Source organism: Eleginops maclovinus, chromosome 19 (assembly GCF_036324505.1).
Source record: "Eleginops maclovinus isolate JMC-PN-2008 ecotype Puerto Natales chromosome 19, JC_Emac_rtc_rv5, whole genome shotgun sequence".
NCBI classification, from domain to species: domain Eukaryota; kingdom Metazoa; phylum Chordata; class Actinopteri; order Perciformes; family Eleginopidae; genus Eleginops; species Eleginops maclovinus.
Genome location: NC_086367.1, coordinates 23,346,099 through 23,373,438, shown reverse-complemented (window position 1 = coordinate 23,373,438; position 27,340 = coordinate 23,346,099). Strand labels below are relative to the sequence as shown.

Genomic DNA, 27,340 nt, shown 5'->3' with positions numbered 1-27,340 from the left:
GTGTGTGTATTTTGTGTGGTGTGTGTTTTGGCATAGTCGTCTGAAATGCCAGCAGTGTTTCTAGGCGGAACTAAAGTCTCCACACACACACACAAACATATACACACACACACACTCTCACACACACTCTCACACACACTCTCTCTCACACACACACACACCACACACACACACACACACACACACACACACACACACACACACACACACACACACACACACACACACACACACACACACACACACACACACACACACACACACACACACACACACACACACACACACACACACACACACACAGATATTCATTTATTCAGGTGTATAACCCGGTCAGGATATTTTACATGATATTTCCTTTCATTTTGAATTCATTATCAGTCTGACTTATAGAAAGCACTGCAGAGTGAGTCCATGCTGACTCTGCATGAGCAGATACAGGAAGGAAAGCTAACCCCACCTATGGGAGGAGAAAGAGCCCGCACAGAAGCTCGATTCAGCTCTCTGCATTGTGTTCTATAGGATTTTAGTGCATGTAAATGGTCTGCAGAGGCTAAAATCCCAAGTTGGACTCCTTTGTTTACTTCAAAACATGGGGACTGTTGTCGTCGTTCAAGGTGCATTCACTTTAAATCAAAATTAGGGATGTCTGATGGGTATTTGGTTTTTTACTCCAAAACTTCAACATTTTGTGCAATTCATAAAGTAAATACTACTTGAAAGTGTGGAATAATTGTAGTGAAATAAAAGAGCAATATTTCCCCTGAAAGAAGAAGACTCGAGAACAAATACCTCAGGTTAATTTACACCAACATGAGCGGAGATCGTTCTTTATTTCTGATTAAAGCCAAACAGACAGACGCTCTCAGTCTATATACAGTATACTCACAGCGGGATGAATCCCCCTCTGAATGAAAAGGAGATTTCAGCAACAGTCGTAGCGAGGAAGTGTGCAAACTTTTAAAGAGTAGAAGAGGAGGAGAGTGTTTTGAAGCAGCAGGAGATGAAGGTAATGCTACAACTGGTGGGAGAAAGTTGCGTGATTCAGGGGTCAAAACACACATTTAACTCATGAAAATCCACTTTCATTTGAACTGCTCTGACCCGGGGTCTCATAATGATAGTGCCTTTATTCTTCCCCCTTTCAGCTCTTCATACACACGTGTGATTTGACATTAAATAAAACATCCGTCCATTTTTAAAGTGCTGTAACTTTGGGAACTGTCTCACAGCGGGACTATGTAACCTCTAAAAGATATTGATTATGAACGCCTTAATGAGACGCTCATCTGCATTTGTGCTTCTGTACCAACGCTGCGATTCACTCCATTATTGGACTCAATCCATCGTTTAGTGGAGAATATGAAAGAAAAAGACAAATACATTGAATGTTATGTCGTACAAAAATCATGAAGATGTGAAACACGTTATTGTTGTCGTCTTTAAACCAAATCAGTTTTAATTAACTGTTCATTTCTGTTTAGTTGATTGCTTCAATAGATTTATTGATGATGTTTTTAATTAACCGGAGACATTTGTTTGAGACGATGGTTACCATTGACCGCTGTTCAAAAGTGACATAGTCCCGCTTTAAATGAGTTTTACTTCATAAGGTCTGGGAAACACAAACCATGAATACAGAGAGGATGGTGTATGAGCAGGTTATCCATTCATGGAAAAGCTAGAGATTAAAGTCATCACTTGGAGTTTGAATAAATATTTCTGACTTTCAGAGATTTTTTTATTGCAAACTTTGAGCTTTTCATTAAATATTTAAGACTTGATATTCTCAGAGAGTATTTCATGTGTGTGTGTAATATGACCCTCATGCTTTATCTTTTATACCGTTTATCACCGTCATAGCTACGGTGAAGAAGACACACATGAAATTAAAAAAGGCATTATTTTAGAGGGCTTTTCTCTCACATATTTTCACTTTATAACCTCAGAGAATATTTAAAAAAATCTTGTTTATTTACGTTTTTAATCTCAGACAATATCCAAGTTTTTCTCTGATGAATTATTATTATTTTTTTTCCCCGTAGTATCACTTTCATGACACCACATAAAGGAGATCGAAGAGATGAAGATGAACGACTGTAACGACATCGCTTTGAATAATGAACCATGTTAGTAGTAGAAGTCGCCTCATATGTGTAAATTAAAAACTGTAACGTGTGCGAGACATGCTAACACAAATCATGTGAGTACAATCAGAGTCACAGAAGGCCTTTGAACTGAACTCCTGCAGAGCGATGCTTCCCACAGAGTCTCAGGAGGAGGAGGTTAAATAAAACTAAAACATCTCAAGGTGAGAACGAGCCTTTGCTTCCTCTCGGCGTCCGTCAGGAGCGATGTGAAGTGAGTCTCTCCGAGCGTTACGTGCTTTTCAAATGTCAGCCTGTGATTGTCCCCTCCTGCAGAGCGGCCGGCACATTCCTCGTGTTCCTTCATGCAGAGACAGAAAAAACCCCAGCCTGTGAAGTCTTGTTCCGAGGGCAAAAGAAATGTCTGCTGCGCTCCTGTGAGGCGCTGCATCCTGGAAACCTTCCTCCGAACATCCGCAGAGCAGCAGAGGAGGTTATTTATTAGTAAACAGTTGTTGTTTCTGTGTGCAGGTGTTACTGCTCCGTGGGACACACGGTGCGGTCTTTGCAGCAGAAGTAGTGCACCACCACGCCGTTGGGATACCTGGCGAAGGCGCTGCAGGAAAGGAAAAGATAAAGTGCCTTAGTGTCGATGCATCGCAGCAGATAGAGAGGAGTAACTAACATTTAGGAGAGGGAAGCCAAATGTGAAATGAACAGCAGCTCAGGGTGAAACTGAAACAAGTGCTGTAATTATACACTGCTAATGTCAGAGTGAGGATTCTGTGGATGACTCGCGTTCTTTTAGGAAAGACACTTAAACACGAGTGGGGAATTCAAAGAGTTATTTGTCATGAACTCATATTTTGAAAGGATGTTGAGGGCTGAAACTTCACTAAAGCTAAACTAAAAGCACATAAATAATGATGTGATTATAGGCTGGAAGAAGCATTTTGTATCCGGATGCTGAATTAGGGTGACCAGACGTCCTCTTTTGCCCGGACATGTCCTCTTTTTATGTCCTGTCCGGAGCGTCCGGGGGGGTTTTATAAATTCATGAAAACGGCCGGTTTTCACAGTTTTTCATGGGACCATTAAGCGTGTACTTAAATTGAATGGCGCTTTGCACAGAAGTCTACTGTACTTAGACTTCCCCCCCCAACAATCCCAAGTGTCCTCTTTTTCGCCACCTCAAATCTGGTCACCCTAGCTTAATGTCACATTTATTTATCCCAAATTAAACGAGACATTAAAATGAAAAAGTTCACTTTCATTCGGTACATATTATTCATATTTCATTCATTAAAGTACTCTCCATTTCCAAAAGGGTTAGAAAAACAGATAAATGTATAAAGGAATGCTTTTTAATCATTACCTCATTTGTACCGGCTGCAGCGTAGCGCAGCATTGTTGATTTGTCGTCATTTTCACAAGGCATGCAGCATATAATGCACTGTCATTGGTTCAAATACACACGAGGTGGGTCTTGTTGGGTGTTTTAAACCACGCGACCACCCAAATGTTGTGTGGTTGGCCGACAATCACGTCAATCAATCAGACATTCACGGGCGGTTTTTTAAAGGCACAACAGGCTACGACCGACGAATACTTAGACAGCGACGGCAGCGATTTGGAATTGGGAGAGAATGAGGAGTTTGAGAGGGAGGTGGAAGTAGAAGTTTTTGTACCCAATGATCCTTTGGTAGAGGACTTTCCCCACCCCTCCCCACTCCTTTCCCACCTCTCTCTCATACCAAGGTGCCTTGGTCTGTGTTGGCATGTTCTGAAATGTGATTTGTGATTTTATCATATCAAATATTTTCCCTACCAATCTGATTTTGAGATCTTCTATAAAAATGTGTCGGTATGTTATTGCTAAGGGAGCATGTTTTAATACAACCTGTGAGTCTTACCTTTTAAGTGCACTTCATTTCATGTTTCTATGTGCTACAGAGGCTTAGATATTAAGGTTTTCATAGACGTTGCCAATTCTTAGTATTTTTTCAGAAACCCTCAGGAGATAAGGACATTTGTATCTACTATACCAGGTTTTAGAGCCGTTTTTGCAGGTGTTTTAGGAGTAAATGGGTTAATAGTTACAGTGCATTCTGTTGTCCTTCAAACATGTAAGAAAAATCAATAAAGGATAATAATTTAAAATGTCCCTCAGAGTGTGTGTGTGTGTGTGTGTGTGTGTACCTGTTTCCTATCTTCTTCTTGCAGACTCTGCAGGTCTTCTCCTCTGTGATGACACACTTCACCTGCTGGTGGAAGATCCTCTCCTCCTGCACCTGGAGCAGGAAGGTGTGCAGAGACAGAGGGGAATAAACTTGGTGTTTCTGGGGGAGAGGGACCCGCAAAACCTCCTGAAACTCACCCGGAGGAACTCGGCCTGCAGCAGGCTCTTCAGGACCTGGTTGCAGCGTTTCCTCTGAGCCTTCTCCTCCAGGACGCTCTCCAGAAACACCCGGATCTCTCGGATCTGAGTGTTAGCGGGGAGCAGGTTGATGGCCTGGGAGACAACAAAGACTGGTTTATCAGAGACGGCTGAGCAGACTTCAGGAGTTCCTGTTGAGCATCGGTCATTATGAGCGGGGACTTTAAGGAAAGCATGAAGGAAATTAAAAGCCAAAAACACGCCAACAATCAAAGATTTCAACTTTTGGGAATTTCCGACGTTTTCTGCAAAATGATCCCTTCTTTCCTAAAAGATGAGACTTTTTTTTCTAAATTTTGGACTTCATTTTATTTAGTTAACCACTGAAGAGAATTGAAAACCTTAGAACAGCTGCTGGTCCAAAGCAAAACAAGGAGGAAAGCATCTTCTCTAAAGCTTTATCTGGAAACTGTCCCCAAATATTCCCTCCACTGATTCCTTCCCAAAGTCAAAGGTTGAAAACGATGCAGCTCTACACGTTTTGGGATGTTTTCCCAGAGTAATGATCAGGATCCGGCTGCAGCGATCTGCAGATTCAGGAAGTTTGTTCGGGTACAGATTTGTCTGTTTGGAGACTTTAATGGACATTCCTCTTCATCGTCTTCTATTGTGCTGAAGAGCAGTTTAACAGGAGGAGGAGGAGGAGGAGGAGGAGGAGGAGGAGGATGTCCTCATTAGCGGACAGAAACACACTGAGGTTGTTCTGGGAAACTCTCTCTTAATTAGGAGGAACCACTTGTGAAATTCTTGTCCAAAAACTGGGTTTGTTTACAGGAGCTTTGGAACAAATATTCAATCAAACACCAAATAAAGCAGCCGCTCTTTCATCTGTCCCTGCTGTTTGAATGTGGTTTATACGTCTAGTCTTTTGGATCTTTGATGACCTTTGTAAAATGTAATTAAATGCCATTTTTGGGCGGGGATTCCCTCGAGGGAAAGTGCTGAGAGATGTTGAGACTCATGAATAACTGAATATGTACAAGTACCTCATATAACCCTACTTCAAATAATGCAAATGAACCCTGTAAGGGAAATCTTCTTTACTAGAGAGGAGGTTCAACCAGAAAAATAGGTCATGAGCTGGTTTGGAACACAACAGCTTTTTATGCAAATGGACTCCCTGCTGTTTGTCAGGTGCTTTCACGCGTCTCTCCAGGGAGATCTGCTCCCCTTTTCCAGGACTAAGCAGCAGCTCCACTGTGCAAAAACCCCTGTAGTCTCGCTTTAAAAAACAAACTCAATTACATCTCTTAAAAGGAGCTCTTTCAGTTCATTCGCTGCTTTAATTTCACACCAGATGACTCAATTTGTGAGAGTTCCTGTCATCATTAATCATGTTGTTCCATCTCATCCCTCCTAACGCAGCCCACTCTTATCAGTCCCACTTTCATGTCTTATAAAGTCCACTTATAATACCGAAGCCCTGGGTTGAGTTAGAAACTAATTACTGCTCTCTGAAAAAAAAAGAGCAGCTTTGGGAACCAGATGGAATCCAACAACTTTTGTGCTCGTGTCAGAAAAGCTTTGGCAGCTTCAGGACAGTTTAAGTGCTTTTCTGTGATCACTTCCTTTCACAGTTTACGCTGCTTCTATGCACTGAACACATGTTACTCTGTTGTTGTTCAAGCCACGCTCTCACTACCCGTATTTAAACTCTGGTTGCACATGAGGAGAGACTGCATGGATTATCTAATCTCTAATCTGAAGATCTTATAATAATGGCGCATCATCACACAGGGTATTATTAGGTCCAGAGGGGGGGGGGGGTCTGACGTGGTGCAACAACTGGCTGCAGTAAAGCTCTGCAGGAATTAGACAAAAGGATGATTCTGCACGTCTGCAGGTCTTCAGTGAGAACTGGAGGTGAGATAATTGTCCGTTTTAATACCAACTAACAGGCGTGAAGTAGTTTTTGTTATAAAACATCTTATTTAAATTGTTCCTCATGAGAGGGGAGGGAATGCCGCTTAAGATAGATCCAATAACTTCTCACATTACCCCATAATCTGGGCGAAACATCAGTCAAGCAGCTCTCCTCCAGTGATCGGGAGAGTGCATCGGGAACAAATCGGCTGAAAACCCTTCTGTCTGCGCCCGCTTCAGCCCCCCTGCGAGTGCTGCCCTGCCGTGTTTACCTTGGTGGTGTTGAGCTTGCTGTGGTGCAGCTCCAGGACGTGCAGCGCCGCCTGCAGGTTGGCCTGAGGCTCCGACAGCTCCATATTGATCGGCCCCAGGCAGTGGACGTCGGGAGGGGACAGGTACATCCGCAGCAACGACAGATACACCTGCAGGGAGGACAACCACATTACAGTCTCTGATGCATCACATAACAACTGTTTCAGGCAAGAGAAAAATTAACCTCAAAAACAACTTTAAGGTATTTTACAGAACTGATAAACAGGATACATATACTGTTAAGCAAATATGATAAAACAAGACATAATATTTACCACGTCACTAGATCGCTGATTACTCATTTTAATGGAAATGCTACACTCTAAAGGGTTTTTGCGCTAGATGCTAAACTGTACTTTGTTGTTCCTGTATTCAGTGACAGTACATTATATAAAGTACATTTCCAGGACCTACAGGACTACAAACATGGTGACTTTGATACAGAAGTAGCAGGACATTTAGGAAATATGCTTTAGCTAAATGTAAAAACGATCATAGAAATGTGAGTTAGCAATAGCTCGTTTTAAATTAGCATATTTATCCATGGGTCTCACACACACACAACCTCACACACACAAACATTCGACACTGATAGATCATGCAAAGGACTAAGAAATAGCTCAAAAATATATATACTTAAATCCTAATAACTGAACTGAAGCTATGTTGGTAATCTAGCTATCCCAGTCTTCATGCTAAGCTAAGCTAACGGCTACAGCTTAATAGTTAACATGAACGTTACACAACTACACAAATGGGACTTTAAACACAGGCATCAATTAAGGATGGTTTGACTTTCTGACCTTAAAAGAAACAGCAATGATTCATTGATAGTCTCCTCCAACCCAACACTTAGATTCTGGTGCTCACTTCAAAAGTTTAGTAACACTTCAAACACACTACAGACAACTGTTATTCCTGAGATATGAGGCTGTGTGTAGAGCTGCGAATGTCATCTGGAGCCATAAATAATCCATTATATTTGTGTAGCGTTCTTAGCAGAAAGCAGCAGGGTCAACATGATGAGAGATGTGGTCGTAAAATAACAAACACAAGAAGGATCCAAGAGGAGGAAGGTTAGAGAAACAGTCTTTTCTGAAACGTGAACAAAATGTTAAAAGTTACTCACATCTTTTTCCCCTTCGACTGAGCTGTTGTAATGGCTGTGACAGTATCTGCAGAGAACAGAGAGAAGACAAAACATGAAAACTGAGGCCTCTGAACTTCATCTTTCGGTCTTACAAACAAAGAGAAATGTTCACTCTCTTTTAGAAATGTATTCCTAATCATTAGCAGAGGAACTAAAGCACAATTCTGAGGCCCCTGTACTTTACTCGAGTATCTCCTTCTCCTGCTACTTTATACTTTTGCTCTACTTCATTGGACTAATAACTGTAGGAAGAAGATTGAGATAAATAATGCAATATGTTACCACCAGATCATTTATCATGCAGGCTTCATATGAGAGATTAAAGCTTCTGTTTTTATTTTATTGTTCGGAGGAAATGAGGAAGTAACAGAAGGAACAGAAAGGGGGAACATTCTGAGAAAAACTCCAGAGTTTATGGAGCACATTTACCAGAAAATAGCAAATAAATAAGAAGAAACTCGGACATGTTTGAGATTTAAAGGGATGACATTTAGAGATAAATTGTTGGAAGTTTACCAGTAAATCTACATCCAGAGAAGTACAAGAAGAACCTCAGACTGAGACTAAAGTGGAATATTTCTGCGACTTCAGATCGATATCAACATTTATAATCATGAAATGTTAGACTTTAGGTACATGATGATAATACTTTGACTGAGGTGACATTCTGAACGCAGGGTATTAACTTGTAACTGTGTATCTCCACACTGTAGGCAGTCTGTTTACTTTTGCCTCTTCCAGCGCCGATCTATATTCAACTTAGCCACTGGACCTCACACATATTTGGCTGCCGTCTGTTGTGAACTCCCTCCCAGTTAATCTGCAGGATGCTGTGTCTGTGTGTGTGTGTGTCTGTGTGTGTGTGTGTGTGTGTGTGTGTGTGTGTGTGTGTGGACTTACTCTTCAGCCATGTGTGTGTCTTTCAGGATGTGCACGTAGATGAAGAGCGCCTGCTCGTGTTTACCCATGCGACCGAGCAGCAGCGCCCGCTCCTCCAGCAGCCCTGAGAGGGAGACGAGAAAGGGCGGGGTTTTATTAACGGCTGAAAAACGTTTATAACGTCAGTAAAACCTCCGCCTATAACGGACAACATATGTACCTGTAAATACTTTGTTTTTGTTAAGTGCATCTCACATATGCAGGTATGATACTCGATTAAATAAATGAAATTGAGTAGAGACAGGTTTACCGATGCGTAAATGTGGTTCTTCTTGAAATTCTGTATCAAAAACGACTCATTCTTTTCCCACTTAAGATATAAATCAATATGTGCAATGACTGAATGAATGTAACATAACATTAAAGTATATAATAAACATTTAAGAGTAATATACTGTCTATTAATGTATGAATACAGGGGTAAAAATATCAAAATCAAGCAAGTCTATTTGATTTATTTTTCCTTATTTTTATTATTTATTCATTTATTATTTTTTCTTTCAGTTTGAAAAAAATATAGTTATTATTTTTTTTTTATTCCAAATATTTGTTTTTAATTTTCTCTTATTTTGTTTAATTTTCTTTTCTTTACCTTTTAAATTATTATCCTTGAATTCATAAAATACATAACGATGAGAGGGAAAAATGTAAGTGTTTGTTTTGTTTTAAATCATCATAAGAAAGAATTAAATGATTATGAAGTCCGTTTGTTATCATCACAGGAGGGTTGTTTAAATTCCAGCGTCTATAGACATTAGATTCCACATCCTGCTGTGTATTTGTCGAGCAAACACACTTCTGCTCAGGGCTCACCGTCAAAGGGAAAGTCGCTGATGAGTCTGGACGGTTCGTAGCTGGTGGAAATACCCAGGAAGGACAGCAGCTTGTTCCTGAACTCGCCCAGATCTCCCTCCTCCTTCCCCGCAGCCACAGCAGGAACTCCTGCAGCACAGAGACCGGGCATTGGGTTTAAAAAGAGAGTCAACACTGGACGATTCATCGGCAAACGGTTTGATTATTAGCTGAAGCTCTTACTGCTTAAAGGGAATATTTGCTGCTTTGCTCTGACGGTAAATGTGAGCTTTTAGACAATTCCCGAAAAAAAACAGTTAGTAATTCAATATCTTAGTTTACTTAATTGTCATTTTTTAATCCTTTTCTTTGTCTCAATGCTTTTAGTTATTGCCTTTATGTTGAAATATGCTCCATAAATACACTTTCTTTGCCTTCAAATGTATATTTATCTTTCATTCTTTGGCGAATCCAAGATGTATACGAAAGCTTAAATGCCAGAAAGACATATTTATCATATTTCATTGGTTGCTTTTATTAGTGCGTTTCTCAGACAGTGCTTATTATATATATGTATTTTATTGTGTGCTTAAAAGTATACAACGATGCGTTTTACTGTTACTTTGCCACTGAATTAATAAACTCGTGTCCTTTACCTAAGCGTGGAAACATGGATGCATGAAAAGGAAAAGGCTTTTGTAGAAAACGGGTATTTGAGGTAACCCTGAAAATAGCACTGATACAGTTACTATAAATAATGTGTGCAAACAAAACAATCTGTGATGCAACGTGAAGCAATAACCTGCCAGGACAGATCCATTAATGAAATTATTAGATTCATTAGTTTATTTCTAAGACACTAAGTGCACAGTAATGAGCATGCATTGATATGCAGCCGTCTGACGGGTTCATTGGAATATAAATGTCCCTGGAAGATCATTAGGGAGTCACAAACAGAGGGAGATGGATGGGCTTCCTTATTAGGGCCTGACACTGACAGGCTTTATCTGCAAAGCAATGGGAGACAACGCTCTGTCATCAAAAGGGAACTATGATTAAATAGATGTATGGCATTTAGATGATATCAAAGCCGTGGGTCACGTCGTAACCTTTATGAGCATATGTTGATCTCGGTGAAAATAGGGAGGAAATTAGGTTTCAAAGTTAGTTGGTATGACTCTCAAAGTGCTGCAGATTAACTGTCAGGTATTTTCTCACAGGTACCTTCAGGCAGGGAGTTGAGGTACTGCTTCATGAGGCCCTGCACCCTCTCCAGGTAGAGCTGGATCAGCACGTTGTGAAACTCAGGGCCCTTGTCGTCCCACACGTACACGATGTGCTCCAGGTACGGGATGGCCAGCTCCTTGAACCCCTCCTTCAGGAAGTTCAGCACCTTGTCTCGGGGCAACGTCTCCACCTCGGTCAGGTCCTCCGTGAAGATCTGGAGATTGGTTTAAGTGAGGAGCAGAGAGGTTTCTTTAAGGTGAAAGAAAGGTGAAATATCCTTTTGATAATAATTAAAAGAATTATAATTCAAGCACTTTCACAAAAAGGTAACCATACTTAAGAAACCTTTACCATCACGTCTAAATTGTTAATATAATGGCAAAAAATAAAAATTGCAAAGTACCTGTCGACCCTCAGAAATGCATTTTTCAGTTTCTGGTATCAATAGCTTTATTTTATTTAATGTAAAGCTAGCGTTTGGTGTGTGACGACAGGACTAGGAAATAGGACGCATCAGGATTGTTGTATTTGAAGTATTTGAAATGAACAAACTTGGTTTTACATTGAAAGATAAAAGACCATAATATGTGAAAAATAATTAAATAAATACATCTATTTTCAAACTTCGAAAACTCAATTAAATTCCTTACATGGAAAAGTATAATAGTTGAACCACTTCATGAAGCAGGAGGTGTTGAACTAAGTAAAATCCCTTCCATTGCTACCAAACAGAAAGGTATAGAAAAAGTGAACAAATGATTAAAACCATTAAAAAAATAGGGAGTTTTTTTACGTCATGCAGAGGAAATGTGCGTCTCACCTTCAGACCGTCCTCAGGACAGATCTTCAACACCCAGGGAGAAAACTCGAAGATTATTCCCAGATTCTCCACTCCTGTTTGACGAGAGAAATAAAGTCACAAATGAAACTCAATGGGGACACAGCAGACGATCCAGCTCATGAACAATCAATTACAGCTAATCAGATAATCAATCAACATTTCTAAATGGCTTTTATAAATCTGCAGCTGATGATCATGAAACGATTGTTGATGACGAACCAATATTTGTGTTATTTAAACAGACGGTCTAATTTGCTTAGAGTTAATGATTTGTTTTCATCCATTTAATGTTTAATATGTTTTACAAATCACTTGGTCATCATTAGGAGATAGAATATCGTTCTAAAATGTGATAATGTGCAACAATTAAGTGCTAATACCTCATTGTTATTATTTTTACTATAACACAATTAAGTATAATCAGTTGCACAAACTTTAAATAAAACACCTAAATAATAGCTTTTCTCTTTGGTAGTAAACATGTTTAACTTCATTGTCTGTGAACGGTAGAATGAATATCAACTACAGCTTGAATAATATCAATTAACCATCGATTGATGCTGGTTATTATGACGCGTTTCACTCGTTAGCAGCTAAACATCAGGTCAGTAATGCTACAGGAATTCATGTCTCCATCCCAGGTGCAAGAATATAGTAGATTCTGACAAAAACAAAAACCTCCATTTAGTCCGTGCCAGAAAATGTGAGGGACTGCAGAGTCTTACGTGAGACAGAGTATTTATTTCATCCAACATCAACAATGAATCAGCCTGAAGGTTTCCTCAGAGCTTCTCCCAAAATCACGCCAACAAATGAAACATATCGGGGGGAGAGAGACGCGGCGCTAAGCTGAAACAGACCGCCTTACCCAGTCTCTGGAGGTACTGCACCGTGCGCTCGTGGCCCTTCAGAGGAGAGTTTGCCTTCGTGGACTGGTCCAGAAGAACCTGAAGAGCTGGAGGGGGGAGACGGGGGAGGAAGCAAGAGAAGGAAGAAGAAGTACGAGAAGAAAGAGAAGAAGAGGGGGTAGAAGAGGAAGTAGTAGTAGAAGAAGAAGACATGAAGTAGAGCAGAAGAAGAATAGGTAGTAGTAGCAGAAGAAGACAAGAGGTCGAAGAGGAAGAAGGGGTACAAAGAACAGCACGTCTGAGATTTCAGTACACTGCATTACATAACTCGTCCATTAGCAGAACCTGGCTGCAGCTCCTGCTCGGTGCTAATTGTTGGCGGGGAGCAGCTGGTTTGAATTGCAGAGGCAGGCTCCAGCAGCATGACATCACAGTCACAAATTGCATCCAGGTCGATTAAAACCAGGCGCGCACAGCGAGAGAACGGCCAGAGAACCAAATAACATAAAGACAGCTCGGAGATAAACGGCTGAGCCCAGAAACCAGCTTAGGTACAAGCAGATAAAACCCATGGAGTTAAAGCATAATGGAACAATTCAGCGTATGATGGCTCTTGTTATTTCATCACGAGGAGGCTGCTGACGGAGAGCGACGCCGGTCTGGCATCGAGTGATCCGTCATTTATAAACTAAACCCCAAAACTCAACGACCAATTTGAGAGAGGAATTACAAACAGATGTTTCCCTGTTGTGTTTGCAGTTGTCATGCCGAGATCTGCCACACACTTAGAGTAAAACTGATCTCTGGTACCGTTATCCAGATGATTGACATCCACTGCTAGAGGATTAATTTCCCTCTTTTTTAAACTGAATTACTCTCACTAACAATTCATCTAAAAATAATAGATGGTAAAAATGTCCTTCCCAGTTTCTCATCTCCAAGGTTCTGTTTTAAAATATTTTTTTTTCCAGTCCAAAACCTAGAAATCTACTTCATTAAAGAGGCCCTATCATGCTTTTTAGGGGTGATCCCTTTCCTGTAGTGGTTTGAGTGCATGTAAATGGTCTGCAGAGGCTAGAATCCCCACACTCCCCGTCTGAAACGCCTCCATTGCACTCCTTTGTTTACTTCAGGAACATGGTGACATCGCTATGTAACACTCGCACTTCTATTGGCTAACACATTGTACATGATAGTCTAAGGGGCGGGACATCTCTGTGCTCTTCACCAATCACAACAGACCTAACCAATAAGAGCAGACTGGGCTCTGGTTTCAGACAGAGGGTGAAAAGAGGAGCTGCAGCACAGAGAAAAATAAAGAGACTCTACATACTGATATACACCTGAACATCAGCAGGAGAGGACTCTTTAAAGTAGAGACACTACATACTGATATACACCTGAACATCAGCAGGAGAGGACTCTTTAAAGTAGAGACACTACATACTGATATACACCTGAACATCAGCAGGAGAGGACTCTTTAAAGTAGAGACACTACATACTGATATACACCTGAACATCAGCAGGAGAGGACTCTTTAAAGTAGAGACACTACATACTGATATACACCTGAACATCAGCAGGAGAGGACTCTTTAAAGTAGAGACTCTACATACTGATATACACCTGAACATCAGCAGGAGAGGACTCTTTAAAGTAGAGACGCTACATACTGATATACACCTGAACATCAGCAGGAGAGGACTCTTTAAAGTAGAGACACTACATACTGATATACACCTGAACATCAGCAGGAGAGGACTCTTTAAAGTAGAGACACTACATACTGATATACACCTGAACATCAGCAGGAGAGGACTCTTTAAAGTAGAGACGCTACATACTGATATACACCTGAACATCAGCAGGAGAGGACCCTTTAAAGTAGAGACACTACATACTGATATACACCTGAACATCAGCAGGAGAGGACTCTTTAAAGTAGAGACACTACATACTGATATACACCTGAACATCAGCAGGAGAGGACTCTTTAAAGGAGAGACGCTACATACTGATATACACCTGAACATCAGCAGGAGAGGACTCTTTAAAGTAGAGACACTACATACTGATATACACCTGAACATCAGCAGGAGAGGACTCTTTAAAGGAGAGACGCTACATACTGATATACACCTGAACATCAGCAGGAGAGGACTCTTTAAAGTAGAGACGCTACATACTGATATACACCTGAACATCAGCAGGAGAGGACTCTTTAAAGTAGAGACGCTACATACTGATATACACCTGAACATCAGCAGGAGAGGACTCTTTAAAGTAGAGACACTACATACTGATATACACCTGAACATCAGCAGGAGAGGACTCTTTAAAGTAGAGACACTACATACTGATATACACCTGAACATCAGCAGGAGAGGACTCTTTAAAGTAGAGACGCTACATACTGATATACACCTGAACATCAGCAGGAGAGGACTCTTTAAAGGAGAGACGCTACATACTGATATACACCTGAACATCAGCAGGAGAGGACTCTTTAAAGTAGAGACACTACATACTGATATACACCTGAACATCAGCAGGAGAGGACTCTTTAAAGTAGAGACTCTACATACTGATATACACCTGAACATCAGCAGGAGAGGACTCTTTAAAGTAGAGACTCTACATACTGATATACACCTGAACATCAGCAGGAGAGGACTCTTTAAAGTAGAGACTCTGCATACTGATATACACCTGAACATCAGCAGGAGAGGACTCTTTAAAGTAGAGACACTACATACTGATATACACCTGAACATCAGCAGGAGAGGACTCTTTAAAGTAGAGACACTACATACTGATACACACCTGAACATCAGCAGGAGAGGACTCTTTAAAGTAGAGACGCTACATACTGATATACACCTGAACATCAGCAGGAGAGGACTCTTTAAAGTAGAGACTCTACATACTGATATACACCTGAACATCAGCAGGAGAGGACTCTTTAAAGTAGAGACGCTACATACTGATATGAGGCTGAACATCAGCAGGAGAGGACTCTTTAAAGTAGAGACACTACATACTGATATACACCTGAACACCAGCAGGAGAGGACTCTTTAAAGTAGAGACACTACATACTGATATACACCTGAACATCAGCAGGAGAGGACTCTTTAAAGTAGAGACACTACATACTGATATACACCTTAACACCAGCAGGAGAGGACTCTTTAAAGTAGAGACACTACATACTGATATACAGCTGAAAATGTGCATAATAGGGCCCCTTAAGAAACTCATTTAAGGTTTAAAACGGCATTTTCTGAATAATCCTAACACACTTCTTTTCCATTTGACTAAGCTGTGTAACTGAATTTTAAACCACGTTATGCTTTGTATTTGCTTATTGAGCGAATAAAAAGCGCTGCAGGCACTTGAACTCAACAGAGCGAAGTGGCTGCCAGTTTTCCAGGAAAGCCCCGACAGCTGAAGGAGGTGTAAATCCCCTCCATTTATTACACCCAAAATCACACATAGTCAAATGGAAGCACGGCTCAGTCCACAAACAAGGAGCAGAGGCATGACGTTTCTGAGACAGCTGGGGGGAAAACAAACACCCCGATAACAAGATGAGCATTTAATAAGATAATGTAATCTGGCAGGAACATTTTATTTGACACTAAAATAGTTATTATTTATAAAAACATGGACAGTTTTCAGATGGATGTCTTTTAACCTCTTTAAATGTATTTGTAATCACTCCATATTGAAGGATGAAAAGAACAATCCCAGTACAATCACTCAAAACCACCAGGCGTTGGGATTCCCTGTCGGATCTTTACCCACTTTCACTTGATTTTGGTCGAATGTATATCTGTCAAAACAGGCGTGAGTTAAAATATTTGTAAGTGGCTTCTATCGATCTTCAGGGTGCCAATTAAAAATCTAAAATACAACAAAAAAATCATATGAAAAATGTGGTTGAACTTTAACTTGCAAAGGGTTTAGGAAGAATATTAAAAACTACGAACCACTCAAGAAGAATAAAGTGAAAACCTGCTCAAAGAATGCATTCATCCCAAAGACTTAGAGTTCAGAGACAAAAACGTGAATGAAATCTGATCCCAATTATCATAAAAGCTCCCTTCTGGAGTCGAGACTTATTGGACAAACTATTGGAACTTGATGATTAATACTACCTCAAATATTCTGATATAATCATAGGGGTTTGCAGCTCAGGGTATTCGCCAGCAGGAAGGCTCTTACCTTTCCGGTGCAGGCCTTTCTTCTCGTAGAGGATAATGAGCTCGCTGTACTTGTGGGCTTTCTTCAGGACATACTCGCTCTCCTCGATGTGGCAGTGGTTGTTTTCCAGACGGAGGAGCGGGGACACCAGGGCCACGTTGGTCTAAACAGGAGGATGGAGGAATATTAGAAAACACTTCCTAATGTGTGTAAGGCTCAGGTTGGGTTTCGTTTAAAATCTGACCTCATTCTCTCTGCTTTAATCATTGATATGGTCTGGATCAGGTGTCTCTGTTTGAGAATCACTTTGAGGTTTTCCCTCCAGTGTGATCAGGGTCTTCCTTTAGAGTTCCTCTGATTCAAATCTGCTTGTTTTAAACCTGGGGGTATTTACCCTCGATGCTACGTGGATTGGCTCCTCTACATTTCCAGGATTGAAGCTGGTTTTCCTCCTCACAGAAAAGCCAAACCATCCCGTAGAGAATCTGATTTTGGCTGCTTGTATCTGTGATCTCATTCTTTACAGAGACGAGGTTTGACACACCGGGTAAATTTAAGCTTTTTTTTTCCTCGAGGCATCGACATACGACTGCAGCTACTCAACCTGGATGACAGCACTTAAAACCCTGTCTCTGTTTTTGGTTTCTTCAAAAGTAAATCTGCTAATGAGACGTCCAACACAGAATCCATTTGGCTATATGTGAAGCAGAGTTAAGTGCCTGCTGTAGCCGCCAATTCCTGAGAGTGTTTTGAATTACTCTGACGTGATATCATAGCATTTCGCTCTGAATTGAACGCTGAGGAGTGCCAAGTATTTCAGAAATGGTATAAAGTTTTATCATTGAATATAAACATTTGGATTAGGTTCACTCACAACTGTAGGTGGACGTTGATTAAAAACAAGACGAGTTATGTTAAGATATATGACGAGGAAACAGCTTAAGCTTAAAGGAATGTGCTTTTAAAAATGCTTCAAATAATAAATGAGAGAATGGAAAGTTTGTGAAGATAAGGAGGGGGTAAGGGGGCGATAAAAGGTGGAAAAGTGTTCCTAAATGTTGGAGTAAAATATGTTTCACCTACAGACAAAATGACAGCTTAAATAAAAACAACAGAACGTTTTGAAGGAAATTAGATCGCTGCAACACCTCAAAGAAACTGCACTTTTAACAAAGAGATGACTGTTGAGAAGCTGCAGGCTGGACTGAAATGTGGGACTCACGTGCAGGTAACATTTCAGGAGCGTGGTGTCGATGATCTGAAGGAGTTTCTTGCGGCTCTTGATGGTCGGCGTGCCCTCCATGAGCGGAGAGGTCGTCGAGGGGTCGGAGTCGTTCAGCTGCTTCACAAGGTGGCTGCGTTTCTGTCGGGACGAATACAATTACGTGGATTATAACAACTGTACCCTTTAAATGTACACTAATATCTTTCATTCTTGTCTTATTTAATGTTTGAATGTTTGCAGAGGAACATTGTGTTTTGTCTTTACCCTCAAAAGATGCCAAATTCAGTTTATAAACTAACAAAAACAGAAAGACGTCGAGACCTTTTTTCTGAAATACAGTTTTTTCTTGTATCTGTTTTTGCTGAACAACATCTGTTAAGTTAAACAACACGAAAAAAACATCTTGTAAATTATCATCTCATCATCTGTAGATTTACAGAGCAGTTGTTACCTAAGTTCTTCCATTTGTCTGATGAAATTAATTATAATTTAAAAGGACAAAATCTAAGTGAAAGTGTTCCAGTTTTTGAGGAAGAACAGGCAACTTTAATTCCTGGAAATACAGTTTTTTTTTAAACATGGAAATCCTGATAAAAAAATTCTATCAAAATGATAGCAATTTAATCCTGAGGCTCGAAACATTTGTTATGTCGTCAAAATGACATTTAATGCAACTTTACACATGTCGAACACACACACACATCCTAACACACCTGTGTGAGGTAATCGATGAGGGCCAGGTGAGCCTTCTCCAGCTCGGCCCCGGACATAGTGGGCAGAGGGTTTGGGTAGTGGAGCTGTTTGCGGTAATCTGAGGGCAGCAGGTCGGGGTACAGCCCGATCACGTGGGTGGGATCTGCAGAGGAGAGTCATATCCAGCACAATACTTTATTAATTAAAACACACCTGGAATAAAACCTGCACGCTAACCCCTATTAGTAGTGGTGCAATTCAGCCTCTTAAGGCCCAAATAATTATCACACACACACACACACACACACACACACACACACACACACACACACACACACACACACACACACACACACACACACACACACACACACACACACACACACACACACACACACACACACACACACACACACACACACACACACACACACACACACACACACACACACACACACACACACACACACACGAGATAAGCAACAGATGTTTATTATATATATTTATGAACATAAGCAAATCTGTCAAAACTACATTTCTCACCTGTGCCCAGTTTGGCGAACACCTGCATGGAGTCATCGAACCTCTTCTGGCAGAACAGATTGAAGGCGTAGAGATTCTGGATGTGATGGATCTGCTGCTTCTTATCCCCGTCAGAATCGTCCTTCATCTTCAGGCAGAAAGCAAACACACATGAAGGAAAGCCAAACAATTCTTCACGCTAAAGGAAAATGACTTATTTGAATTCTAGCGTTCTGACGTGCTGTAGTTTAAGGATCAAATCGTATATACTTATCTTTGATATTTTACTCAAAATCATTGTGTAGCGGGAGGTCACACAAGTTATAATATTGCGTTATTATTTTTATCATTATTAGGTTTTTAATTTAATATTATCAATATATTTTTTCTGTATTTATTTTTAATTTATTTATATCATTATTTCCAAGTAGCTCAGCCCACATAAGGAATTGTCCTTGATTTATAGATAAACACACTTAGACAAATAAATATGTAAAATCAGAGCAGATAGTTAGTATTTATTATAAAATATTAGAAATACAATTATTTTAAAGAATTAAAAAATGTAAATGTATCGACAATATAATAAATGAATGGTGAAAAAATATTTGCAGTTAATCTGGATTTAATATTGGAAAAGCTGCGCAGTTGTATTCATTTATTTTGAGGAGTGTTCTTGAACGCAGCATGGCATTATGAGGTTTATCATCTTTGAGAAACTAAGCTTCACAATAAAACAGTTAAAAGAAAATGCACGCTTTCTAAAAATGTGAAAACCACATAATGGCGTACTTTATTATTAAAAAAGCCCCAGGAAAGCTAGAGTTTCATCGTCTTCCTCCTAATGAAGATAAGTGATTTCATTGCTCCAGCCTCTGAGCTAAAGCACCTCTTTAATCTGGAGGAATAAACACATTTCTCCGTGAGTTCTTCTAGACTCACCGCCAGCTGCAGAGCCAGCTCAAACTGCTTGTCCTGAAGAAGCTGCCGGATCTGAGTGGCAATGGACACCGGCACCAGGCGCCACACAAAGTGGTTGCTGGCAACATACACAATATTCTGCCTGTGGAGGACGAGAGGAGAAGACAACATTAGAGAGGAGCGGTGGGAACAAAACGATGGCTTTGTGAGGAGCGACTGACATTATCAGTTTCAATGTGACGGGTAATAGGAACCAGAAGGACAGAGGAAAGCGGGAAATCATGCATGGTGTTTTCTTAGGATGTTCTGCATAAGACATTGAGAGGTAACCATAAACGCACGGTATAAGAGGTTTGATTTAGGCTTAAAAGTAAACAAGTGTGGGCGGATAAATTGCCAGATAATAATCCCAGTCCAGAGAGATGACATGGACTTCATCGAGGTCGGCTCACCCGGCGGAGGTGATGAAGCGAGGTCTCTGCAGCTCCACGCTCTGCACCAGCAGCCTGGGCTCAAACGTCCGGATCTCCACGTACCGAGGGAGCACCGCGATGATGTACGGAGGCTGGTGCTCTGGGAACATAAGAGGAAAGAGGGTATGAAACTTTGTGTCAACCAAAAAAACAAGTATTGTTGTTAAATATCCGTTGACCTTCCGTCGTTGGTTCTAAGGTTAATACGTGGTTTGGACAAAATGAATGACAATAACAACAATAAACTAAATTAAAAGAAATGGTCCCTTCCGACCCAAATGACGGCGCCGCCCACTTTCTTGTGAAAATCCTGCATTAGAGCAAAGCGGAAAACAATAGCTGCAGAAATCAGTTTCAGTGTGAGCTCAAAATGTCGGTGTTTTTTTTTCCTCAAGTTCGTTTTTTTCTCAATTAAGTTTTTTTCTGAAAATTCTGATTTTGTTTCCCGATATTTAGTTTTTTCTCTGGATTCATTTGAATTTGTATTTTTTTTCTTATATTTAGATCATTTGTTTGGGGAGAGAATTTTATTTATTTGTAATGATTTTTCTTTTAGGATTTTTTTTCAGAATTTCTCAGTATTTGGATTTTAAAGTCTTCTCCTCTTCCACAGCATCGCCTTGGTGTTCCTGTTATTTTGTCCACCCATTCCCTGTAAAAATATAGCATTAGGCTATAACGTCACTTATGGTCTAAATTAAGCCCCGCCCACTTTCAGGTGTAAATCCTGCATCAGAGCGGAGTGGAAAATAATAGTGTCTTCACGTCTTAAAGCTGCCGAGTCATATATTGCACCTCCAACAACAAATAAATCCAGGGCTCCGGTTTCTTTACTTCCTCTCCATATTATTGTGCATAAGGGACAAGCTTGGATTTAAAACATCAAAAGGTAGTTTCTGCAACAGCTAGGAACAGGTCAATGCATTTCAAAGTGAGCGGCACCCTTCCTCCACTGAAGCTCACATACCAAAGCAAGGAAATTGCACACGGTTTGAACGCCCTGCCTGAAGGCTTCATTTCCCCTCCATATTGTTCCTTTCTGCGGTCCAATATACGGCAGACGTAAACTTGAGAGGTCATGTGCATCACTTCTGTCACAAAGCTCATCAGCAACCCAGACATGTGGAGTAAAAAACTAAAAAATCTAGGCTCCTCCGACATGTGGGAAACAGCAGCACAGATCAGGGAGAAAAAAAGGACGGACAGACAGCAGCTGGATCTTCAGACCGAGCGGTCCATCTGGTGTTCCTGCTAAGCGAAACAAACCGGTTCTATTAATGTGACGAGGGAGATTAAACTGATCTGCAGTGAAGTCAAGCAGCAATGCTTCACACAGAATATCATTCGACAGAGTGCTACTAAAAGAAATGAGCAAGAACATATGGAAGGAGATTAATGTCAGATTATATTCCGGCTCCAATTAGGATGTTTTAGAGGACGACCTTTCATCCAATTTGTGTGAAAATCATCTGGCTTTGACCTTCTGTCTGTCAGTGCTGTTCTCTTTCCTTGTTTGTATTAAACTTCTGTTATATCTTCTTCTGTTTTATTTTATATGTATTGGTGTGTATTAGTTACTGCTGGTTGCTATTTTATGGATCAGTAAGATTTTTAGATTTTTTTGGTTATGTATTTAGAATTTTGTCAGGTTTTTGTTAATAAATATAAAAATATATATATAAAAATAAGAAAATGGTCCCTAGTAAAGCACAACTGTGTGTAGAGTTACAGAAATATTAATCATTCAAATGTCTTTAACAGTATTTTGTTGCTCTGCCCCTTTCTCACCCATTGCTATAGGGATGTCTGTCCAGTTGAGGGCGCACTTCTGGGTGCAGACGCCTTCCTCGTTCAGCACCACGGTGAGGTCATCCTGGCCGACAGCCACCTTCCCATCAGCCAATGGGGCAACCAGTGGCTCCAGCTGCTTACCAGTAGGGAAGAGCTCCTTGATGGTGCCTCTGCCGTCCATCTGATTGACAGGAGGGATCATAAGAGGAACTATGAATTACATCTCACAAACTGAAAGGTTGATAGTCACAGAAATCACATTATAACTCAAAGATCAGGAAAAGGAGCGTGAGACATGTAGGCTTTGATATTCATCCAAAGAGAACATCAGACTAACACGTTTCCGGTCCAGGAAGCGCTCCCACAAAAACATTTTAGACTTAAAAAAGGGCTTAAAATAATAAAACAACAATAATGAAAAGCTCGATAGACTAGCAATAACACTACCAAACATGAGCTAATAATAAACTATAAAAGGAGACAGAAATACTTAGAGAAGACCAAAAAAACAAAACAACAGGAACTAATTAAATCACAGCGTGGGTCTTTCTTTTTAAAAGTGGTATAAAATCCTCTATAAAACACTCCCTGTAGTCGTGAAAGGCACATGCAAACATGTTTGTTTCTCATGGAGAATGAAAGATTTATTCAACAGTTATCAGGGGCTCTTTTAGAAAGACATAGCATGAGGCTCTAACGTGACTTCTGGCGCAAATTAAGCCCCGCCCACTTTCCAGTGAAAATCCTGCATCAGAGCGAAGTGGGAAATAATAGTGTCTTCACGTCTTAAAGCTGCGAGTCATATATTGCACCTCCAACAACAAATAGATCCAGAGCTGCGGTTTCTTTACTTCCTCTCCAGAAAAAAGGAGAGTGAAAGAAAGGATCAGAAATCTCAGTCTCAGTGTCAGCCTGCTGCCTGCCACTCGTCCCCCGCAGACCCACCGGACATCCATCCCCTACTTATTCTCCGTAATCTGTCTCTGCCGTCTGACCAGACATCTGACCCCATCTTCATATCTCTGGACTCATTAAACCCTTTCTGACCCACAGAGAGATTGTTTTCTGGCCTCGTTTTAAGATGAAAAAATAATCGAAAAATTCAAATTTGGAAAAATTGAAAAGAAAATGAAAAAAGATTGGGGAAAAAAAGTGTGAGTTTTTAAAAGAAGACGATGAGGGAGTTAGAATAATGAGAAAATAGTGTGACATTTAGAAAAAAAGAGTAGACTAAACCCTGGTTATGAATAAGGTTAGGATACAGCTGAATAACGGAAGAGTGAACTGTACTGCAAGAGTATTTTCAAATGGAGGTTCTGATACTGAAAAAGGAACACACTAGTTTCCTTTAAGTTGTGGGTAGCTACAGATCAAACCTGAGTGGAGTAAGTGTAGTCTTTCCAGTAGCACTTACCCGGATGAGGTAATAGTCTCGCTTGAAACCAACACATATGGAGTTTTCACACCAGGCCATGGACTTTGGAATATCCGGTGCACCAAAGTCCCCCTGACAGAGAGAAATGAAACGTTAGGATGATTAAACGTCAATCATGTTGCAGCGAGTCACTCCTTAAATGTATTTGTATTTCACCTGCAGCTCGTAGAAGTCTCTGTCCTTCCAGTAATACATCTGGATCTTCTTTTTCACCGCCACACACATCCTCAACCTTTCCTCCCCGCTGCTGGTTTGCTGAAAACAGAAGAGAGAAAATATAATAATCACGACTTTAAAATGTTGGAAAAGAAGTGTATATCACAGAAATGTGGAAGACAAAGAGAATAATGTTTGACCTTGATCAGATTCTATCATAAACATGCAGGTTTTCTTCTTTCTTAGTTGAGTTGATGCAAGTTTCATGGCTCTTACGTTACTGCTGATCCTCTTTTGAACATACTGTTGCAGAGTAGACGCCTGATTGTCTTTGTGAAGTGTGAGGATTTGGAAAGCAACAGATTTTACATGAGCTGCAAAACTCCATTTCAGATTTTAACCATTATTTCACGGCCCTTTATTCACTGACGTTAATTCTAGGGTTACTAAAGCATTAACAAAACTACAAAGGATGGATGACAGATCTTTTTCTTGCCACACTGAAATTCATTTGAAAGAAACAGCTGACTAGAAGTTGGAAAAAACACTTTCAAATGGTCTGAAATACACAATGAGTGCCAGGAAACAATCAGCAGTCATATAAATACTGTAATTAGTCATATATACAACACATGAATTGCAGTAAAATGGTCCATAAATGCAAAACACTGGTCATATAACATCCTTTCACTAGGATATCGACTCATCTGACTTTTCGTGGGAGCGGTCCAATAACTTATAGCTGTAGGGTTGTGTTTCTGCACAGGTAAAGCATATTCTCAGAATAAAACCTCTGAATAGTAAGCAGTACACATGCATGAGTATAAAAGCAGTACTGCAGTGTAACATTACTCTAGGCATAGTGTCTGAAAGCTGCAAATACTGATGACTTATTCCTGCATTTCACTTGCAAAATGATGTCACTTGCACTATTTTAGATGCATTTCTCTTATTATTTTTATGTCTTACGTATACTGTATGTCACACTGCGGTGGGGCCTGGGGTTTTAGATGTCCCTGTGCCAACACATAAGCTGTATTTTTTGTGCATATGACAATCAAGCCTCTGGATCTTGAAAACAGGGGGGCAGTAACCGACCTGCAGGTCACAGGCGAACAGCGTGGCTCCTTTGGCTTTGGACACCACGGTGATCTGCTGGAAGGTCAGGAGGTCATGGACGTGGATGTTGTTCTCTGCAGGAGAAAAGGGATGATGTGAGTTAAGAGAATGAAGATTAATGCTGTGCTTTCAAAGCTGAAAAGGTTTCATGATGAACAGATAAACTAACCAGTATGATCTTTTATAAAAGGAGACAAACTTACCTAGAAGGCTGACGAGGATTTTGTACTGTGAGACAACGTAAAGCTGTAGAACGAGCAAGAAAAACTAATTAAAAGGAGGTTACAAACACACTTCAGCTCACTTTTTTAACCCAATTATCTGTCAGCATGAGAAGTCTTAACCGTGCTTTTCATCGCAAGACTCAATAACTTTACTATAGTTATGCAAACACAACATAATTGTGGTTGTGTGAGACAAAGAGTGCTTTGATTTAAAACAATCACACACGTTTACAAAGACTAAATAAGGCATGATTATGTGGTAAATATGAGCAATAATAGAACAGAATCCAAGCAACACAAGCACACTATATGAGAAATATCAAAAACAATACAGTATGATAAATTACAAGTCTAATACAAATGTGAAAGTTGATCTGATCCCTATTACATCAACCATCTTTGGTTTTTAGGTGTGTTGTATTCCCAGATTCATTCCAGGAGAGGGAGTTGGCGGTTGGTATTTGAGGCTTACGTTTACGATCAGACATGTTATTATTTAATGACTAATCAGGGGACGATACAGTAAGCAGTATTACAAATCTTAAAGCATTTAGTTTGTGACTACCCTCACCAGATCTTAAATGCTTATAACCCTAACCATGCAGTCGTATCTACCTGCTGAATCTTCTTTGAGAAGTTCTTATTGGATTTTTCCAGGGTCACCTCAAACCGGTTGGTGCCTAAAGGGAAAGAGAGACATCAAAAATGACTTTATTTGAAGCAGGCAACATTAAGAGGAAGTGTATAAATACAACAAGGCATCATCACACATCTCTTTGGGCTCTTCTTACCCGCATCCTTCTTTATCCGGTAGAGAAGGAGATGCCCTGGCTTTGTTCCCACGAGCAGCCAGTCCTCTGTGGGAAGAGAGAGTCAAGAGTCAGGGTTTGAGAGTAAGGAGGATGCTGTTGGTCAATTCAGACACACATAATGCTATCAAACAGAAACATTATCAGACACAAGTTAACCCTTTTTACCATAAGCTCACACCCAAACACTGAGGCTGCTTTTTTAAAGACCTTCTGCAACCAACACCATCACTTGTACATGTATGTATTGGTAATTACTTCTGAGTACCTCATTAATGGTATTACATGGTAGTACTTGTATGTTAGTTGTGTATTTTCTTTCAATGCTACATTCTTTTTCTATTCATCTATGTTTTGTGCTTTTTACCTCACTACACGTGTTCTTTAATCTACACCTAAATAGTAACTAGTAACTAAAAGCTGTCAAATAAATGGAGCGGAGCAAAAAGTACAAAATTGGCTTCTAAAATGTAATGGAGTAGAAGTAGCATAAGCTGAAAATACTTCTGAAAGTAGAAGTACCTCAAATTTGTACTTGAGTATATGTACTTAGTTACTTTAAACCACTGGAGTAATCTGAATCACCTGAGACAGCAGCTCAGACAATGTCAAACAATACGTATAAAAGCAGCTCTTAGGAATACTTCACAGTGTGCACAACTTACCCCAGGCCGCCAGACAGTCAATCTGAAGAGGAAGCTTCTCCAAAATAGGCACTGGTTCATATGCGTCATGCATTTTGAAGCTATATATTCAATTACAGAGCGCTCTGATGGATCGATCCCACACAGATTGGATGTCTGTCGGGACAACAGTTGACCGACGGACCGCTGATTAGTCTGTCAGGGTGGGACGCCTTTATGTGTCGCCATTAACCGACGGAGCAGTTTCAATAGTTTCGACAGGGAATGAGGAAATCTGGTGTCTGTAATGCTAAGCGGTTAGCTAGCTCTCCGACCAAAACAACAGCTGATCGTTAGCATGCTAGCATTAAAGTTAGCAAGCTACCTAGCCAAACCATGTCCTCCTTCACTCCATGGTAACTGAAACTGCAACTAAATTGCTCAGTCAAGGTGTCGATAAAGGACAAACACAGCGTTTGGTTGAGTTGTGAGGAATAGCAAACTCGGTGTTATCGGTAGCCGTTACTGTTTGTTAGCCAGGCTAGCTTCTCGTTATTTCCTCCAGTTGTGTTGACGACGGCTGCGCGAGGGAATGAGGTTTGACAGGCACGTGACAGAAGTCAGCGCACTCACGAGGAACGCATTA

At 40.4% G+C, this 27,340-nt stretch overlaps 1 protein-coding gene and 1 long non-coding RNA gene across 2 annotated transcripts; one reads left to right on the top strand and one right to left on the bottom strand.

Annotated features, from left to right (window-relative positions):
- Positions 1 to 793: 793 nt before the first annotated feature.
- vps39 (VPS39 subunit of HOPS complex) lies at positions 794 to 27,292 on the bottom strand. The gene is made up of 24 exons (XM_063909049.1): positions 26,737 to 27,292; positions 26,054 to 26,119; positions 25,878 to 25,942; positions 25,242 to 25,284; positions 25,018 to 25,112; positions 23,920 to 24,018; positions 23,743 to 23,835; positions 22,326 to 22,509; positions 20,517 to 20,637; positions 20,086 to 20,206; positions 19,165 to 19,291; positions 18,642 to 18,784; positions 17,926 to 18,066; positions 16,725 to 16,866; positions 12,517 to 12,603; positions 11,628 to 11,701; positions 10,805 to 11,021; positions 9,602 to 9,730; positions 8,750 to 8,852; positions 7,829 to 7,874; positions 6,660 to 6,809; positions 4,465 to 4,599; positions 4,287 to 4,378; positions 794 to 2,703 (listed from the first exon to the last, which is right to left on the bottom strand). Exons 1-24 carry the CDS (start codon positions 26,807 to 26,809, stop codon positions 2,622 to 2,624), a joined length of 2,628 nt encoding a protein of 875 aa, XP_063765119.1. The 5' UTR covers positions 26,810 to 27,292; the 3' UTR covers positions 794 to 2,621.
- On the top strand, positions 9,599 to 19,638 carry LOC134881589 (uncharacterized). Its single transcript, XR_010168065.1, has 3 exons — positions 9,599 to 9,797; positions 10,801 to 11,063; positions 19,175 to 19,638. It is a non-coding gene; the product is annotated as an uncharacterized LOC134881589 (long non-coding RNA).
- Positions 27,293 to 27,340: the final 48 nt, after the last annotated feature.